General features: G+C 49.8%; 1 protein-coding gene across 8 annotated transcripts in view; it reads right to left on the bottom strand.

Moving 5' to 3' along the window:
• Positions 1-561: 561 nt before the first annotated feature.
• The window catches only part of DNPEP (aspartyl aminopeptidase), a 20,117-nt gene continuing 580 nt past the window's right edge, over positions 562-20,098 (bottom strand). The window contains exons 1-16 of one of the 8 annotated variants that reach the window (XM_077748542.1): positions 13,181-13,195; positions 11,336-11,383; positions 10,442-10,535; positions 10,266-10,354; positions 10,030-10,143; positions 9,656-9,781; positions 9,310-9,440; positions 8,954-9,029; positions 8,744-8,851; positions 7,960-8,037; positions 6,541-6,624; positions 5,430-5,590; positions 5,067-5,106; positions 4,862-4,963; positions 981-1,148; positions 562-696 (exon numbers count right to left, since the gene is read on the bottom strand). In XM_077748542.1, coding sequence (XP_077604668.1) covers positions 646-696; positions 981-1,148; positions 4,862-4,963; positions 5,067-5,106; positions 5,430-5,590; positions 6,541-6,624; positions 7,960-8,037; positions 8,744-8,851; positions 8,954-9,029; positions 9,310-9,440; positions 9,656-9,781; positions 10,030-10,143; positions 10,266-10,354; positions 10,442-10,529 — 1,416 coding nt within the window. In that variant the 5' untranslated portion in view covers positions 10,530-10,535; positions 11,336-11,383; positions 13,181-13,195 and the 3' untranslated portion in view covers positions 562-645. The other 7 variants (XM_077748538.1, XM_077748539.1, XM_077748541.1 and 4 more) reach the window with 7 other exon arrangements.

The raw sequence follows: 20,098 nt of genomic DNA on the forward strand, positions 1-20,098 counted from the left end.
GCAAACCGTAAGACAAAGAAGGGGAATGAACAAATACAAGAAAAGGAGCAGGGGAAGGAGGAGGAGGGCATGGAGAAGGAGGAAGAGGAAGTAAAAGAGGAAAAAAGGAAAGAGGAAAAAAGAAGCGATAAACGACAGGGAGAAATTATTAACCAGAGGAAAAACACTGAATAATAAGAGATTGTTTATAAAAGTTCGTAAGCGACTGAGAAGGGCAGGCAGCGGGGCTGCCCAGGGCACCTCTGGGGTCTCATGCAGAGCATGGAGCCCTCACAGCACGGAGATGGGCTCCTGGACTATTCTGGTAATGGAAGAGCATTGAGGCCACTTCCCAGAAGGGAGAACTAGGGTTGGGAGAAGGGACCTTCCAACTGTGGACCCACCTACCCGTCACCCACTTTGCGCATGGGCTTAAGGAAAAGAGATTTGAGATCAGGCCTCCATCAGCTCCCAGGAGCTGCGGCCTCCCCTCCTCCCCCCTCCCTTCCCCTCTGGTTCCAGAGGTTCAAGCCAGGTTCAACCCCCACCCCTCCAGTCTCCAAATGAGCACAATAGAATGCGTCTGAGTGAAAAATTCACTTTAATCGTCTGGCGTCAGCTCAGCTGACAACTTCTCAAGTGCAGGAGAAGTCTTTCCAAGAGGCCTCAATCCACTAGGAGGTTACGGCTCAGAGAAGGGAACAGCTCGAAGAAGCCCTAAAATGGAGAGTAACACGGGATCTGGGATCAGTGCAGACCAGACGGGAGGCCCCGCTCCCGCCCACACAGGCCCAGCCAGACACAGGTCCTTCGCCCACACGTGACAAGCCCCATCTTCCCATCTCTCGTCCCCACTCTATCCTGAGGGCTGACTGGGGCCCCTGCATCTTAAGAAGAACGGGACCCTTCCTTTCCTACGTGGTAGCCTGTTGCCCCGGCAACCGGCCCAGGCACCAGAGAAGGCGCCCAGCCGCCATGGTGATGGGCGAGGTGGGAGTCACCTTGAAGAGGGTGAGGGTCTGGAGGACTCCTGTGGTGCAGGCGGTCTCCCGGATGGAGTGCATGGCCAGCTGGGGGCTGCCTAAATCCAGCACCCGCAGCCCCAGCCGAGAAGCCAAGATAGGTCCAATGGTGCTCCCGCAGGGAGAGTCATTCCGGACCATGAGATCCTAGGGACGGGAGGACAGGTTCACAGACAACATGTGGCGTCTGCTCATTAAGCCCAGGCAGGAAGGACTGCCAGGAACCTGGCGGAGGGCCCACTTCTGCTCCCTCAGAAAGCAGATGTGACCAGAACGAAAATAGCCTACGTTACAGGGCAGGCCCAAAGGACAGTATGTCCTGAATGGGCCCTACTCCCTCCATCTGAACTACGGCCACCCTAATTCCAGCGACACCCACCTTCCCTTCCATTAAGATTCCATTCTCCACATAGCAGGCAGGGGCATTAAAAAAAAAATGTGCTCTTTATATCAACCTCTTGATTAGCATACACTCTCTCCCTATTCCCATATACACACAATGAACAATCGCGCCGCAGTCTTAGTGTTTTTAGAAATACTGCTATTGGCACTCTGAATTTCTTTATATGCTGATAAAATTAAATTAAATAAGAAGGGGCACCTGGGTGGTTCAGTCGGTTAAACATCCGACTTTGGCTCAGATCACGATCTCATGGTTTGTGAGTTCGAGCCCCCACAACGGGCTATCTGCTGTCAGAGCCCGTTTCTGATCCTCTGTCCCCACTCTTCTCCCTGCCCCTTTCCGGCTCACACCTTCTCTCTATCTCTCAAAAATAAACAAACATTTAAAAAAATAAAGAAGTAAATAAGAAAATCGTAACATGGTGTTCAAAATGAAGATTTTTAGCATACGGGAAAACAATTATAAAATCAGATAAATTAAGAAGTAACTATTACTTTTTACCTAAGTATAGTATTAATTCATGGTTTTCAAAAAATATGTATGTTCTTCTAACTATGTCTACAGAAATGACCCCAAAGCATCCCCCGCTCCCCAATAATAAAGGACACTCATGGCGTCAGACCCCGGTCTCTAAAATCATCATCCACATTTGGGAAATAAACAGGATGGGCCTGCAATGTCTTGTTGTACAGAAAGCAAGAAAACTTTCAAGAGTCCTGTCAAAGGACACATGTCAGTAGGCTTCCCATTGGCCAAAGTTATGATAATCTGAGGATGAAAGTAAACGGCTACAGTGCCTCAGGTCACACCGAACCAATGAAACTGATTTAATGACAGTCAGAAAACGAAAAGGAATAAAGGCCCCTTATCTGTCACCATGTAAAGTGGCTATGAACACCCTTCGCCTTGAAAACTGATTAGGAAAAGGAAAGAATTAGCATTTACCCTGTCTTCCCAGCAGACACCCTATATCATGATAGCCAAACAGCCCTAGTTGATGGGGAGAAAGTTCTGCTTCCCAGAATAGCAGCTAAGCTATGCAGAAGGGATGCCACGGAGAAGGGATGAATGGGGGAATGGATTTAGTGATTTCGGCAACGATTCCTGACCGGTGTCAAAACCATCCTATGTCTGGTTGCTAGGGAATGCATCACTTGCACGGGCTCCGGTTCAGCCAAAGGAGGAAAACCCCCGCACGATGGAGGGGAAGGAGGGCACCCCAACGCATTGCTCAATCTTATCATCACTAAGGGCGGAGTGCCCGGATGATACACGTATGATGCAACATGAGGGACACACCAGTCATGACCTCTTGTGGCCAAAAAGATTTCATCTATTAAGGCTTTAGGAATGAATTCCCATTTACAGGAAATGGAGGACCTGCAGACATCAGCTGACCACCATCAAGAGGAAGCAATTAGACAAATCCAGACAGCGAGACATCCTATGATGATGAGCCTTGTTTCTTCAACAAGTCACTATTTTACCTTTTTAAGTCAATGTCATTTTAAAAGGGGGGTGGTGCGGGCTGCACTACGTCATAAAACACTTAAGTGGCGTAATAACCAGATGTAATGTGGTCCTGAACTGGATACTAAGGTGGTACACATGTCTATAAAGGATATCTTGGGGAGGGGCGCCAGGGTGGCTCAGTGGGTTAAGTGTCTGACTTCCGCTTAGGTCATGATCTCATGGTTCATGAGTTTGAACCCTGTATGGGGCTCTGCACTGACAGTGTGGAGCCTGCTTGGATTCTCTCTCTCTCTCTCTCTGACCCTCCCCACTTAAGCTCCCTCTCCCTCTCTCAAAATAAAGAATATTTTGGGGATAACTAGGGAAAACTGATCTGGGGGTGCCTGGCTGATTCAGTTGGTAGAGCATGCGACTCTTGATCTTGGGGTTGTGAATTTATTTCTTATTTAGTTAAAATTTTTTAGCGTTTTTTATTTATTTTTGAGAGACAGAGACAGAGTGTGAGCAGGGGAGGGGCAGAGAGCGAGACAGAATCTGAAGCAGGCTCCAAACCCACAAACCGTGAGATCATGATCTGAGCTGAGGTCAGATGCTTAACTGACTGAATCACCCAGACGCCCCTTGGGGTCGTGAATTTAAGCACATTGGGTGTAAAGCGTACTTTAAAAAAAATGATCTATGCGTTAGATACAAATTTACTAAAACAAAATTTTGCTGAAATGAAAAGGTAGAGAATATGGAATGAAGAGGGAAAAAAAATATATCCACTATGATTCCATTTTGTAAAAAAATATATATATATAGGTTAAGTATATGCATAGAAAAAAATCTGGAAGAATATACACAAATCTCTGCAGATTAATATTTTGTTTCTTTTTGGGGCGCCTGGGTGGCTTAGTCAGTTAAGCGTCCGACTTTCGCTTAGGTCATGATCTCGCGGTTCGTGGGTNTATTGTTTCTTTTTGTATTTCCTAATTTTCTGAAGTACACATGTCCTGCTTCTGCTGTAAGTTATTAAAGAAAATTCCTCCAATGTCGTCTCACTGTGTGAGAAGAAAATGCAAACCCCCTTCCATGGCCTAGGAGGCCCCGCGACTGGCCTGGGCAGGCTTCTCTCCCCATAACTCCTGCTCTTCCCCCGGCAGCTCTACCACTCGGGCTCTGTCTCCTCCTGACAGACCAAGCTCACCCCTGTCCCTCCCTTTCCCCCCTGACCCCAGGGCCTTTGCACTCATTCCCTTTGGCTGGGATGCTCTTCCTGCAGACTTACCCATAGCTGCCTCTTTTAGTAGTTAAGTCTCAGCTCAAAGTGTCACCTCCTCAGAGAGGCCTCCCTGAGAGTGGAACTACTGGGGTCTACAGGGGACAGGGTGGGGCTGTGCAGCAGAGAGCACCCTGAGCCGGAAGACAGGATGCCAGGGTCTTAGTCCTGAGTCACCAGGACCTGCTTACTGCTTGTCACTGGACCACCTGGGCTCCAGTCCCTTAAATCTCTGCCTCTACCTATTTCTGTCAAGATGGGCCACTGCCAAGACAAGAATGGAAACAAACGGTTGGAGTTCGTTCGTTGTTTCCCCAGCCTTGAACTTGCCTTCTGGCAGTCCCCAGGGTGTGTCAGAGAGACACAGGGGGCCGGATGGGAAAAAGGTAGAACTGACCCACCCACTGCGTGCCTCGGGCACTCTCTACCTTTGGCTCTGACAGAAATCCAGCAGAAGAGGCATTGTTATTCAGTCCCATTTCACAGGTGTGGAAACTGAGACTCCGAGAAAGGGAGACTAGCCCACAGTCGCAGGGCTAGCCCTGCAGCAGAGCCAGCACTGAGCCCAGCTCTGCCTACATCCCAAACCCACTCTTCTCACTCAACTGGAAGCCCGTCCGCTACAGGCTGGCTACCAGGCCTCCCTTCACCGGGGGCCCATCTGCTTACGCCCCCCGACCCCACTCCCTCCATCACGTCTTCCCAGGCAGGGCCCGGCCTCACCTGCAGGGGCACCCCGACACTGCTGGCCACCTCTCGGATCAGGGCCTCTGAAACCGCGTTCGAGGCGTAGCGCTGTTTGCTGTTCACCTTGATCACAGGGCCCTGGAGAGAGGGACACCAGGAGGCGAGGGTGAGCCACACAGGGGTGACGGGCCCAGAACCAGCCCGGGCTCCGAGTCCCTGAGGAGAAACAGGAGTCCCTCACCTTGTGGAACAAGGGCCGGTGGTTCTCCTCATGCTTGTCCCTGCAAGAGGCAGACTGAGGGCCAGGGATGGCAACCAGGGAGTGGCCCTGGCAACACCACTACCTCCCCCACGGACACCTCACTGATGCATCCCAGCACCCCCTCCCACCCAGCCCCGCAGGGCCCGAGCGGCATGTCTGTGTTCCAGGCAGCAACACAGGGAAAGGAATTTACGGACAAGAGTCTATGCAACATGCCTGGGTGGGACATTACATGACTTTGACCAACTTGGGCCTCGGAGCAGCCAAAAGGAAGCCGCCACTGACCTTCCCGCCAGAACGGGGAAGGAGGGGAAGGGGAGAGGCGGGGCCCAGCGGACTCACAGGTAGTTGGGGTGCACGGCGTGGGCCATGTCTGCGCTGATCATGTAGGACTTGGGGATGGCCTCCTCGAAGGCCGTCAGGTGCTGGGATGAGGCCGAGATCCGGCGCAGCACCAGCTCTGTCAGCAGTGACTGTGCCCCCTGGGCGCTCTCAGACCCCACCTGGTGAGAGCAGAGGCTGGCTCTGGGCTCCGGCGGCCCGAGGTAGAGGCCAAGGAGAGGGGCCCAACAGCCAGACAGGCCCGGGACCCGACGGACTCAGTGGGTGAGGACTGTGGGATGTTGTCAGCAACTTCCCCAACACTGTACCACGGAAGACCTGAGGGTGGGCCGGGGCCGAACTAACCCCGAGTTATCTCCGGGGCAGCAACAGCACTTTCTGTGGGCTTCCTACACTGCCCCCCATCTTCCTCCCCTGACCCTCACATCTGTGGCTCAGCTCAGATGCCCTCTCACACCAGCCAATCTTCTTTTATGCACATGACAGAGACTGCTGACTACCCACGCTATCCGTACAACAGAACACCCAAACTGTAGCTAAGCAGACGACTACCCAGGTAGACAGGACATTCCCAGCTTCCCTTGCAGCTAAAGGTGGCCATGCCAGGTTCTATGAACACGGGCAGAGAGGAACACCACCCTTGGGTAAAGACGCGATGGCAGGGGCCAGAACAGCCACCCCAGATCCCTAGACGGAAACCAAGTGCTCAGCATGGCAGAGCCCTGTCCTGAACTGCTAACTCTGACCAGTGCAGTTATGCAAGGGAGAACAACCCATCTGCTCAGGCTCTGGGGCGCTGTCGAAGACCGCACCCAACACAGGCATGCAGAGTGGGGGCTGCCATGTACGGAGCCCTGGGACGAATGGATGAAAGGGCAGGGTCCCTGTCCCCGGGGCACTCATCATGTGGCACACATAGAGACAGGGGAGGCATGGGCTCACTACTGAAAGCAGACAGATGCTGAGCCAGGGGGACCAAGTGCTAAGAGAGCACAGGCAATATCTTCCCATCTTTGTGGCTTCCAGAATAGCACTGGCTTATGGTGGGTGCCTGGTGCGAGCTGGCTGCGGGAAGCTTCGGAGGGGACCCTCCCCAGAACCCTCTATGTACCTCTTCGTTGTCATAGAGAGCAATCATGCGCACGTGGGGCTCCGAGGCCAGAGAGGCAGGGGCTGCGCACGAGTCGATCAAAGCCTGTTTGGGCATTGCGGGGAGGGCAGTTATCAAGAGCATCCTTAACCTTCGGTAACCCTTCCCCCCAATGCCTCAGAGGTTCACACTCTCCGCCTGCCTTCTGTGGTCACAGCCGGAGGAAAGTGGCTGGGGCTTTCAGGGCTTTCGTCTCTTAGGGCACCGCCCAGCATGCAGGAGACCTTTTCAACAGGCCTGGGAGAACCACCTTTTTGGGTGTTCTCCTACCCTACCTCCCTATGCCAAGGGCAGGAGGATGAGCAAGCTGGAGGGGAAGAGTGGAGAATCCTGGAAAGTCGAAAGACCCACACAGAGCATGTAAACTTAATTGGCCTCAGCAAAAGGATCGAGGTCCAAAGAGGCGACCAAGTGACCAGGACGCGATCGAGGGGATCCAGCTGGCTGGCTGCATAAATGAATACAGGTGCCAGGTCTGGCTCTGGTCTCAGTTACAGCCCAAAGCCTGTCTCCAAGAATAGGATGCGGAGGGAGGGAGAGGTATGAAAAGGGGCGGGGCAGGAGGAAAGAAAGAAATAGAACTGACGGGGGGTGCCTGGGTGGCTCATTCAGCTAAGCGTCCGACTTTGGCTCAGGTCATGATCTCACGGTTCGTGGGTTCAAGCCCCGCGTTGGGCCCTGTGCTGACAGCTCAGAGCCTGGAGCCTGTTTTGGATTGTGTCTCCTATCTCTCTGCCCCTCCCCCGCTCATGCTCTGTCTCTCTCTGTCTCAGAAATAAATAAACTATTAAAAAAAAAAAAAGAAATAGAACTGACAGGCGCCTGGGGGGCTCAGTTGTTAAGCAATCTGAGTCTGGCTCAGGTCATGGTCTCACAGTTTGTGAGTTTGAGTCCCGCATCGGGTAAGCCCTGCTTCTCTCTCTGTCTCTCTGCTCCTTGTGGGAGTCTCTTTCTCTCTCTCTGCTCCTTGCTCATTTGTGCCTTCTTTCTCTCTCTCAAAAAAGAAAACAGAACTAAGTAGGGTAGAAAAGTGGGGACAGCAAGGTGACTGAGGAAGAAAGACCCCAAGGCACAGAGAGAAGCCTGGGTGGGCATCGGCCTGGAGGGCAGGGGGAACAGAGGACGTTGCCGGACGAGATGCTAAGGCCTCTCCTGGGGAGCAGAGACTAACATAAAGGAAAAGCAGCCAGAGCTGGGCTAGGAGGAGACGCCACGGTGACCTTGCCGGCCTCTCAGCCCTCCCCTGGTCCGCCCAGCAACAGCAGACTGAGGGGGTGGCCAGCGGCCCTCTCATGACCTGTTGGGGCCTGAGGCAGTCCCCTGGTCACTGCTCCTCCGGGTGGTGCGTGCTGCCCGGGCCGCGCCACCGCCGCCGCTCACCTGCAGGGCACAGAAGCAGCTATGCAGGTTGTCCAGCCGGGGGGCAAAGATAAACTCCTCATAGGCACCACCCAGGACCTAGAAACACAGGACAGTCAGCCCGCCCTTCAACCCCTTGCCCCAACTCACCTGCTTCTTCCTGCTCCCCAAGGCCTGGGTGTGAGCGAGCCCCCCCTCCCCGGCTCTGCGCGCAGCCCCTCCCTGCCCCCCGGGCCTCAGGCACTGCGACCCTGCTGTGTAGAGCTGAGGGGACCATGGGGACCGGGGACCGGGCCGGGCGGGAGCTGAGGACGGGAGGGTGATGGTCTGTAGTTCCTACCGGTTCCTGTGGGCCTGGAAAAGGGAGAAGCTGAATGGCCACAAGAAGAGCCAAGGAAAGACACAAGAGACCAGGCCAGGAACAGTGCACGTTCAAACAGGCCCGAACATACAGAGACTTCACAGTCTCCTACTGTGGGCAACTTGGACGAACAGGAGGGCAGGCTCCAGGGAGGGGGGGACAGGGCGGGGCACATCCAGGCCTTCGGCCCTCAAAGGTGCAGGATCAAGGAACAAGTGACTGCCTATAGCAGACACTCCTAAGGAGTGTGTCGAAGGGCTGATTTCCGGGTCCTGTTGAGAACCACTGGCCGGAAGGCAGAGCGGCATGTGACTACTGGGAAGAACAGGGATGAGATGGGAGGAGCCGGCGGACTGGCCGCGGGCGGCGGGTGCTTCAGGGCACACGCGGGCGGGCTAGGACCCCAGAGGGCCCCACCCACGAGTTCCTGCACCCATCCCTTACCGCGGGCTGGGTGTCAGCAAGGCAGAGCTCCATCTCCAAGATGTCCTCGGGGCTCAGGCCCAGATGGGCGCAGAGAAGGGACATGAGGACCGAGTGGTGCCGGTCATCCTGCAGGGCAGAAGGGTGTTGGAAGGGCTGCTCTTCCCCTCCTCCCCCTTCTCAGGGAGTCAGCCCCTGCCCCACTCCTCCCCATGAGCAGGGGGCTCTTACTGCAGAATTGAGAGGCCCAGGCTCAGGAGTCCCCTTCTCCAGCTCCTCCTGGACGGCTGTGGCAAGAATGGGGACTCTGTGCGGAGACACAAGAGGGACGGGTGGAGAGAGAGAAAGGCATGGAGCCCCTGAGCCCCAGCATCTCCCAATGGGAACTGCCCTTGCCCCCCGATTCCCAGCTTGCTTTCCAAGTGCAGAGCAACGAGGGCCCTCAGACAGCATCAACTGGGTCCCAGCGGGAGAATCTGGCTGTGGCCACCATTAGGTAGTGGTGTCCCAGTTCCCACCAGGCCCCTCCCCTCCCCTGGTGCCACATCCACCCCTCCAGGTCACCACAGCCCTTGCACCAGACTCACAAGTGCATCTCCATGTTGGGCCCAAAGTTCTCGTTGATATTTCGCTGCAGATGGATGGCCAAGTGCGGGATGCGGAGAATGGGCCGGTCCACGTGCACCAGCCGCTGCTCCAGGCGGCCTGAGGTAGGGCACTGTGGCCCCCCGGGCCAGGTCAGCCCAGGGCACGTCCCAGCCATGGCTGGTTAAAACCCCCACTTCACCCAGACTGACTAACACGGTCCTCAGACCAGACTGCCCTATCTCCCCTTCCCTGGGAGGCTCTCCACAGGCACCCTAAGGGAAGGTCCCACCCAGTCAATCAGGCAGCCGAAGGTAAGAACTTCCCAGGTCCAACCCCAGTTCCCACCTTGACAATGACTCGTCCAGCCAAGGTCAGGTCCCGGTCAAACCAGGTGCTCCAGATCCCACCACCATAGGTTTCCACACCAACCTGCTGGAATCCCACCTGGCTGCGGCGGGACCGCCGTTTCACCTGCGTGTGAAGGTGGGGACAAGAATTGAGAGAAGGCTGAACGACATGATTTGGTAATGAGACAGACTGATCGAGAGCTAAGTAACACAGAATGAATATCGCTGCAGAGAAGGGCCCAAAGTGTGGAGGAAGGGGACGACAAGTCTCCCCCGCTGCAGGAATAGAGCCCCCAATCTGTACCTCTCCACTTGCTTTTGCCCTGTACTCCCCGATGGCACCCCGCTGCCCTTGCAGCCCCAGTTCCTCACCCGGAGGCAGGGGCTGTCCGTGTGCGCCCCAATGAGGCTGAAACCATTGCCAGGAACATACTGGCCTCCCACAGCAAAAGCGATGATGGTGGAGGAGTTCCTGGTCAGGAAGTACTGTGGGGGGAGGGGGGATTTGCAGAGATTGAGTTGCATTAGCTAGTCAGCTGGCACAAAGGACTTTGCGCCGCAGCCTAGGAACATGCTTCTCTGCCCCCACCCCACCCCACCCTAAGTACCTTGCTCTCTGGCTTGATATCCCAGCTCTCAGTCTCTTTGAGTTCATGGAAGCCAGCCTGGAGGAGGCGGCTGCGGCACTCGGCCACAGCTGTAGAGAAGGAGGGCTTTCACAGCAGTGGAAGCGGGTAAGGGGGCACACCGGCCCCCACCCTCCTCCCCTGTCCTGGTCACTTACCGTGGAAAGGAGAAGGGCTCCGGTTCACGAACTTGAGGAGTTCTCGGGCCGCGGCCTGCACCGCCTCTTTGCGGGCCCTGCCGGTCATGGCCACCTAGGGGAGGGGAGGTGCTCAGACTCCTACGAGGTTTGGGACCCTAGATTTATATTATCCAGGCCCCAGAAACCACCTCCTTCCCCAGCCCCATTCTCCCTAAGTGACCGCTGCGAGGTTCAGACCTCTGCTTCCGCCCCTTTCGTTACGGAAAGACACAGATCCCGGGCCAAACCTCTCAGCTGAAAGCTCCTGCCCTCCAGCCAAACTATCACAACCCAAAGGGCGCTCCCCTCCCAGCTCCTCCCAGACGGCCCGCCCCCAATCCGAGCTTTAGTCCGGTTCCCCAAACCCTACCCCACACGTGCCTGCCCCGCGGGGAAGTCCCTGTCGGTTTCGAGCTCTCAGCTCCCAAACGGGCCCCTAACTCTGGGCGGGCCTGCACCAGGGAGCCAAAAGCCTATTCTCTGGGGAACACTCCCACCTCCCCTCGACCCTTACAGTCTACAGCAGGCCACCCTTTTCCAACCCCAGGAAGATCCGGTCACGGAGGCCGGGCTTTCGGTTTCGCTTTGGGTCGGGCACGGCCCTCAGCCCAGCGCGATGCTGACCTTAGTCCCGAGCGGGATCGGAGGGGATCTAAGTTGGAGCTGGGCGGGTCGGGGACACGTACCTGCATGACCCAACGCGTGGGCCCGNTTTGCTCCGCCCCGCGAGAGGCCGCGCCGCCAGCCCCGCCCCGCCGTCCGCGGTAGGCGCGGGGGCCCTCTGCTGGCCGGGAGGTGGTAGAGCAGCCTCGTTCCTCGTCCCAGGTCCCAGGTCAGAGAGTCTGAGAAAAAACTTGGCCGCTGCCGGCTCACCTGGTCCGACGAGTACTGTACAAAGTGCTCTCTCTCTCCGCAGGCACCCTTGTGATAATAAAAGCAACATAGCTAGTGTTCATGGAGCGCTCACAAGAAGCTTTAGCTTTCCGCCAAAGCTCAACCTGTTACCTTGTTTAATCTTCACAACTGCTTTAGCAACTTTATACTTTTAGTGTCCCTATTTTACACATGAACGAAACGAAATACGGAGCAAGTGACCTGTCCAGGGCAGTCGATGGCAGAGATGGGGTTTGAGCTCAGTTAATTTGATTTCAGGGGTCTGGAACAAGCCACTCTCAAATCTTTTCTCGGTCTTTTTCTATGCACCTTGATAAGTGTAATGTTAAACGCACGGCAAGTCCCTGAGGTGCAGAGAAGTTAATGACTTGCCTAAGATCACACAACTGTTTGGATGGATCTAGAATGGCTCATACCTCCACTCTTTCCACTTTTTAAAAAAAAATTTTTATTTATATCCGAGAGAGAGAGAGAGAGCGCGCGAGCGTGAGCAGGGGAGGGTCGGAGAGAGAGATACAGAATCTGAAACAGGCTCCAGGCTCTGAGCTGGCTGTCAGCATATAGCCTGACGCGGGTCTCGAACCCACGAACCTCGAGATCATGACCTGAGCCGAAGTAGGGCCCTTGACCGACTGAGCCACCCAAGCGCCCCTCTTTCCGCTTCTTAAAGGGACAAAATAAACTGCATATGTTTTTGGAGGCAATCCCAACTTTCACATGTCAAGAGTGATAAGCCACAATTTAAAAAACCAGGGTACCCACCTAGTCATAGATTCTGATCAGGACTGTTGGTGGCCCCTAGGCACAAAACAGGGCCCAGCACTTAGAAGTATTAACAGTCCAAGGATTACAGGTCAGCAATCTGCCCTTTATATACTGGGGTAAGAATGGGGCCGGAGAGTCCCTGCAGCCCTCAATTCACAGAAGTTGGTATTGCTGGGGGAGGGGGAGCTCAAGAATATACAGGTAATGGGGTAAGTTCATGGCATTCTCTGTTTATTGAAATGTCATCATGTATAGTTTCCGTGCTAAGAGTGTCATGGAGAGAACATTCTTTTCCTCTGAGAGCCAGAGGCTGGTTAGTGGGGGACACAATTCACCGACAGTGACGGGAACTGAAACCGGTACAATATATAAGGGAAGGAAATTTAACGTAAAAAATTTTAATGCTCTTCTGAGCACACACACACACACACACAAAGTACATGCTAATGTGAGAAATTTAAATATCATTAAAATGGGGAACTTAGAAAGTCCAAGTAAACATTTTGATAAATTGAACATCCAATCTTGATAAAAAAAAAAAATGAAATCCTCCAATCTTGATAAAAAAAAAACCAAAATGAAATCCTCTTAAGAAACCAGAAAGGGTGGGGGGGCACCTGGATGGCTCAGTTGGTTGAGCATCTGACTTCCGTTCAGGTCTTTATCTCCCAGTTTGTGAGTTCGAGCCTGGCCTCGGGCTCTAAGCTGACTTCAGAGCCTGAAGGCTGGTTTGGATTCTGGGATTTCTGTGTCTCCCTCTCTCTCTGCCCCTTCCCTGCTTGTGCTCTCTCTCTCTCGCTCTCTCAAAAATAAATAAGCATTAAAAATTAAAAAAAAAAGAAAGAAACCAGAAAGAGGAAGGATAAAGACTATCTGCCATAAATCTACAATAGAAATTAGTAGGGAAATACAGAAATGCTCCTATTCAAGTCAGAAGTACGACACTGGTGAGCTATTACTGCTGGTAGTCAATGTGGACGTGCCGTGATAGCCAGCGCCACAAAGCAAAATAAACAACTATAGGTGTGCCTGAGTGGCTCAGTTGGTTAAGCATCCCACCTCGGCTCAGGTTGTGATCTCACAGTTCGTGGGTTCGAGCCCCACGTTGGGCTCTGTGCTGACAGCTCAGAGCCTGGAGCCTGCTTTGGATTCTGTGTCTCCTTCTCTCTCTGCCTCTCCCCTGCTTGTGCTCTGTTGCTCTCTGTCTCTCAAAAATAAAAAATAAATGTTAATAAATGATAAACTATATATATGGAAAAGTAAAATTTCTCATTATTTATAGATTATTTGATTGCCTAGAACCTCCAAGAAAATAAACTGACAAACTATTTGAACTGGTAGGAGGAGTGACCTGATTTTAAAAATCATCAGCTTTGCTGTGCAATAATCCACTAGAAAATATACCAGTAAAAGGGTCCTATTTACAAGAACCGGATATACTATTAAATTCCTAAGAATGAGACTGACACTCAGTCTCGCTGTAATCTGGGAAATGCAAGCTAAAAATGAATTTTGATTAGTCAGATTAGCAAAAAGGAAAAGAATTGGTAAGATCAAGTGTTGGAGAAGACTTGGGGTAATGCATGCCTTTATACCCAATTTCTGTGTGTAAACTCTCCCAGTGGCTGGTTCCAAGCTGCCAATCTGAACTGAATGTGGAGTTAGGAAGAGATGCACAAAAGCAGGGCATTGTATAGATTTGTACCATACAGATATAATGGACATAAATAACCTCAAGAGCATAGATTGAAGGGTGCCTGGCTCAGAGCATTCGACTCTTGATCTTGGGGTTGTGAGTTCAAGCCCCATGTTGGGTGTAGAGATTACTTACATAAATAAATAAGTAAACTTTTAAAAAGAGCATGGATTGATAATAAAATAGCTAGGAAGGTGGCGATTTTTGAGTATTATATGTTTGTAATATTATTTATTAAAAGCTTGCATAATTGAATTTTTTAATGATTTCTATGTTTAGCGGCAGGATCGCAAAATTCCTGGACATTTGACAATCATTTCTCATGAGCTGATCCAAGTCAGCTCTAGCATACTACTTCTCTCAGACTCTACATCTTTGTTCCTCACAGTGTGATTTGTTGATCAGAAGCATCTACAATACTAGGGAACTTTCTAGAAATGCAGAATGACAGGATTTACCCTCAAACTATCAAATCATAATCTGCATGTTAACAAGATCCTTAGATAATCTGATTGTGAGTTCAAGTTTGAGACACAGTGTTTTAGACCGCTGTGTGGTAGTAAAAAAGCAATGAGGTCAATCTTCATGTATTATCATAGAAAAAATTTCCAAATATACTGAATGCAAAAAAGCAATTTCCAGAACAACACTTACAGGACAAGAGCATTTAGGTAAAAGTCACATAATGAGCTAAATGTCTAGATTTTATATACATATATATGTAAGTGCATGGAAACAAGTTTGGAAGCAGAATGGAATGGCATTGTTTATGAAGTGGGAGGGTCTGGGGGGGGACCTTAACGATCCAAAAAAAGTTTCTGAGAATCATTCTTGCCCTCAGCCTGCTGAGAAAATCCTCCCCACCAGTCTGTAGATGATGATTACAATGCTACCATCGTTCATTTCTGTTTGGCTGAACAATTTTTATCTTACTTTATTATTTTTTTAATGTTTATTTTTGAGAGAGAGACAGAGACAGAGCTCGAGCAGGGGAGGAGCAGAGAGAATGGGGGACACAGAATCTGAAGCAGGCTCCGACAGATGACAGACAGTTGACAGATAGCTAACAGCGCAGAGCCTGACCCAGGCTCAAACCCATGAACAAAGAGGTCATGACCTGATCCCAAGTCAGAGGCTTAACCGACTGAGCCATCCAGGTGCCCTCTAAACAACTTTTTTTTTTTTTAATGTTTTATTTATTTCTAGGAGAGAGAGAGAGAGACAGCGTGAGCAGGGGAGGGTCATAGAGAGAGGGAGACATAGAATCCGAAACAGGCTCCAGGCTCTGAGCTGGCAGTCAGCACAGAGCCCGACGCGGGGCTCGAACCCACAAACCACGAGATCATGACCCAAGCGAAAGTCGGACGCTTAACCGACTAAGCCACCCAGGCGCCCCTCTAAACAACTTTTAAAGAGCAAATACCTGGAAGTTACCATAGTAATTGGTTACACACACTTCAGTGTGCATTCATTGGTTATACGTGTCCTTTCTGACCCCTCTATTTGTGAGAGAAGCTCTCTTAGTAGTAGTTTGTCACATACTTGTTAAGACTGCTTTGAGATACAGAAGACCAAAGCAATGCTGTAAGGAAGAGAAGGCATGGTGTGTGTGTGTGTGTGTGTGTGTGTGTGTATGTGTATTGTCCCTGTCTGCTAAAATGATCTTGATTTCCTGATGTTAAGACAACCCTGGGCGTCTCATTGATATTTTGGTTGTTTAAATGCACGAATAATTCGCTTTTGGGCATAATGATAGGAGCATATATAGGACACAGCACAATATGTCCTCTCACAGTGTTGTTGGAAGGACATTTTCGTTTCCATCACATGTCATCTGCTCAAGTTCTGTTTTCCATGCAAAACTCAACTGATTAAGAACTACAAGTCCCAGGATGCCTTGAGGTGGGTAGCTTCGGTAAGATTGTAATTTTCAACCGATTATGTTCTAGGAGGGAGGCTTTAATAAGTAGTTTAAATGGTTAAAAAGAATGCAGCACCTTTATAGATACTGGTAGGGAACAATTTCCAGGATATACTAAGGGAAAAAACAAGGTGCAGAATAGCAGTTATGGTATCTTCTGTTTGTGTACACACACACACACACACACACACATTCTTATATGTTTAAAAGTAGTCACAAGAAAATAGTGACTCTGGGAAGGAGAAATTTTGGCTAAGGGTTTGTAGGAGAAATGTTTCTCTTTTCCTATAAACCCTTTTGTATGCTTTGAATTTTTTTCTACATATACATATTACCTACTTTTAAAATGAAATAAGTAAATTTAAAAACAGGTGGAAAGGGGCACCTGGGTGGCTTAGTCGGTTAAGCGTCCGACTTTCGCTTAGATCATGATCTCGCGGTTCGTGGGTTCAGGCCCCGCGTCGGGCTCTGTGCTGACTGCCAGCTCAGAGCCTGGAGCCTGTTTCAGTCTGTGACTGCCTCTCTCTCTGACCCTCTCCTGCTCAAGCTGTCTCTCTCTCTCTCTCTCCTAGAAATAAATAAAAACCTTAAAAAATTTAAAATAAAATAAAATAAAATAAAAACAGGTGGAAAGATGATCTTTAAGTACTTTTTGTGACCATAATCTTTTCTTCTGTACCCTTATTGAGTTAGTGAGCAATTTGTTGGTTAACATTTTTAACACTAAAACTGTCAGTTTAAAAATGCCCATGTAGGGGTGCCTGGGTGGCTCAGTCGGTTGAGCGTCCAACTTTGCCTCAGGTAATGATCTCACGGTTCATGGGTTCAAGCCTCGAGTTGGGCTCTGTGCTGACAGCTAGCTCAGAGCCTGGAGACTGCTTGGGATTCTATATCTCCCTCTCTCTCTGACCCTCCCCTGCTCACGCTGTCTCTCTCTCAGAAATAAATTTTTAAAAATATTTAAAAAATAAAAAATAAAAATGCCCATGTAATCACCTGGGTAGCTCAGTCAGTTAAATGTCCAACTTTGGCTCAGGTCGTGATCTTGCAGTCTGTGAGTTCGAGCCACTGTCAGGCTCTGTGCTAACAGCTCAGAGACTGGAACCTGCTTCAGATTCTGTGTCTCCCTTTCTCTCTGCACCTCCCCCACTGACACACACACTCTCTCTCTCAAAAGTAAATTAACATAAAAAAATTTTTTTTAAATGCCCATGTAAAACTGTATTACTTCTGATATAGAAATTGTGTCTACATATGGAAGGGGATGTGGATAGAATGTTTCTTTTGATGTTAATATTTAAATTAAAAAATAGGGGCAGTTGGGTAGCCTAGTAGGTTAAGTGTCCTAAGCATCTGACTCTTGATCTCAGCTCAGGTCATGATCTCACATGTGATCATGTGAGTTTGAGCCCCATGTCAGCTCCAGGCCGACAGCACTGAGCCTGCTTAGGAATTCTCTCTCCCTCTCCCTGCCCCTCCCCTGCTGATGTGCACGAGAGCTCCCTCTCTCTCTAAATAATCAAACTTAAAAAATAAACTGGACATGAGATAAGGAAACCTTCCAAAAAAGGTACCTGGCTCCATTCATTCTTCACCTACATAGAACAATGAACTATTGATCCTATCTTTTCCCTGCTGCTACTCGCTCTGGCTCTGCTTCCTTCCCGCCCAGCATAATTCGCTCAGTTGTCAATGCCTATGCCCTGCCTCTCTCTCTGCATTTGCTTACCTGCCTGGCAAACACCCAGCCCTCACTGCAACCAGCTCCTCCCCTGCTCCATGTTGACACCTGGCACCTTGTAGAGATTTGATAAATATTTACACAATGAATGAGATTTTTTAAAAAATGATTCTTTGTTAACATTGGCCCTCAGAGAAGACTCCCCAGGAATAAAAAAGAACAAAGTATTGAAACTGCAACAGCTTGAATGGATCTCATGGATGTTATGCTAAGTGGGGGGAAATGACATTATAGGCATGGAGAGGGAATTAGTGGTTGCTATGGGATGGATGTGATTCTAAAGGGGTAGCACAAGGAACATCTTAGTGGTGGCAGAATAGGCATGTATTCTGATTAGGGCGGTGGTTGCATGACTCTACACATGTGATAAAATGAGGGTTGCCAGCTAACATACAGGACACCCAACTAAATTTGCATTTCGGATAAAGAATAATTTCTTAGTATAAGTATATCCCAAATGTTGCATGGGCTATACTTACACTAAAAAAAATTTAACTGAGTATCCTTTATTTTTATTTGCTGAATCTGGCACTCCTAGAGAATAGGACATAGAAATATACACACACCTTTTGCCGGTGTCACTTGCCTGATTGTGATACTGTCCTGTGGTTATGTAAGATGTGACCATTGAGGGAAGTGGGTGAAAGGTACACAGGACCTCTCTGTACTATTTTTGCAACCTCCTGTGAATGATAATTATTTCAAAATTAAAAAGTTTTTTAAATGGCCCTCAAAAGAAAACCAACTGCTCTGTGGGTGATAAAAAGAGAGAGAAGAGAGGAAGCACAGGCTATTAACCAGCCAAGAAGTTTTATGGGGCGTTGTAAAACTGGCACTTCACAAAGGTCTTAAGATGTATCCCTTTCAAATGTCAATGATCTCATGTAGTTATTGACAGTGTAACAAAGTGATTATGCACAGGGGCTTGGGATTACACACACCGGGTTTATGTTCTGGCCCCTCCATTGATTAGCTGGGAGCCTTGTTTGCAGTGCGGTGCTGGAGACTGCGCACAGACTCCTATGTTTTTCCAACTCCACATTCAGAGTGACATCAGGCCAGTTAGCTTGAAACCAGCCTGGGAGTATTTATACTACCGAGACTGACAAACGCTATGAATCAGGGTTTTTTTTGTTTGTTTGTTTGTTTCTGTTTCTTTTTTTTTTAGTTTCAGAGAGCTTATTAACCATTTACCATCATAGCAGACACTTTGAGCCTCAGTTTACACATCTGTAAAATGTGGAAAGACAACAGTAATCTCTGCCTAATGCTAGGAAGAGCAAATGAGATCCTTCAATGAGATCCATAATGTTATGAGGGTTAAACAGTGCCTGTAGGGTGCTTATCATTCAGGTCAAATCATCAGTGAACAATAAATGTCACTATTTATTCTTATTTCTTTCATGGTAAGCCGTGAGCAACTTGAGGGCTCGCTTATGCCTTCCTTATCTTAATATCTTTAGCAACTGGCTCAGGGGCTGAAACACAGCAAGTGCTAAATAAATGTTTGCTAAATTAAGAAATAAATGGCGTATAATAGCGACTCGAGTTTCTATACCTCTAGAAAACGTGCATTTTGTCAGAGGCTTTTGGGGACACATTTTTTGATCTTTGAACATGGAGATGTTCAGGCTCTGTGGGGGGCTGGGGAGCACCTGGACCCCCCCCCCCCCCAGGATAATGTCTGCGGTTGCAGGCCCGGCTCTGGCCACCAAGGCAGCCATCCTGGAACACACCCCCAGGTGATAGGGACAAGCCCTCACCTCTTCTTCCTCCTGGAGCCAAGATGGGGCATTTCTGGCTCTGCGCCTGTCTGACTAGAGGTCATTTAATACTTGCTGGATTTGTCCTGTTTATTTTAGTGAACAAGGCTGTTTACTTTCTGTTTGTATTTCTAGGGGTGCTTGCTCATTTTGCTTCCCTTTTATTTACTTTTTGCAAGCACTTGGGTTTGAGTAAATATGTCTATAAAGTTCCAGGGACTGGGTTATTCTGTGTCTGGTATTTTAACGGCCTTTAAACAGTGTCTGCTCAGGTAGGCATTTTATAGATGGATCGAAAAGATAGAGTATTCTTTTCTCAGTGGCCTCTGATTCCTTCCAAGCTGACAGCCAGCCACTAGCAGCCTATGAATCATGACTTTTCATCAGTAATAAAAATATCAACGCCAACACCCATCTTGGAGAGAGAAACTGACCTACGCTGGTCAGTCGGATGTGACAACTGTAGTATTTAAACACCGGGGCAGTGCTGAGGGTAAGAATTACCTAAGGTGGTTTTGAAAATGCAGATTTGTGAGCCCTATACTTGAGAACCTTGCTTTGGAAGGTTTGGGCTGAGGTTCGGGAATGTGCATTTTTAAGCCATGCTGCAAATTCTGTCCTTAGATCAGCCTGAGAAACATAGTTCAGGTTCTCAAAAATACTGTTGCCAATGGGTAAGCTGCTCTTAAGCTCAGTGCCTTGTGGGCTCACCCATCAAACATTAGCACACCCCTCCTCCAAAGTTAGCCAAGAGAGGATGAGGAGCATTATTCTGATAAGCCTCTTGCATAACGTCTAGTTTGTCAGCAACTTGAAGGCAGGGGCCATATCTCCTTCATCTTATCATCCCTACCCC

Source organism: Crocuta crocuta, unplaced genomic scaffold, assembly GCF_008692635.1.
Source record: "Crocuta crocuta isolate KB4526 unplaced genomic scaffold, BGI_CrCroc_1.0 scaffold229, whole genome shotgun sequence".
Taxonomy (NCBI): domain Eukaryota; kingdom Metazoa; phylum Chordata; class Mammalia; order Carnivora; family Hyaenidae; genus Crocuta; species Crocuta crocuta.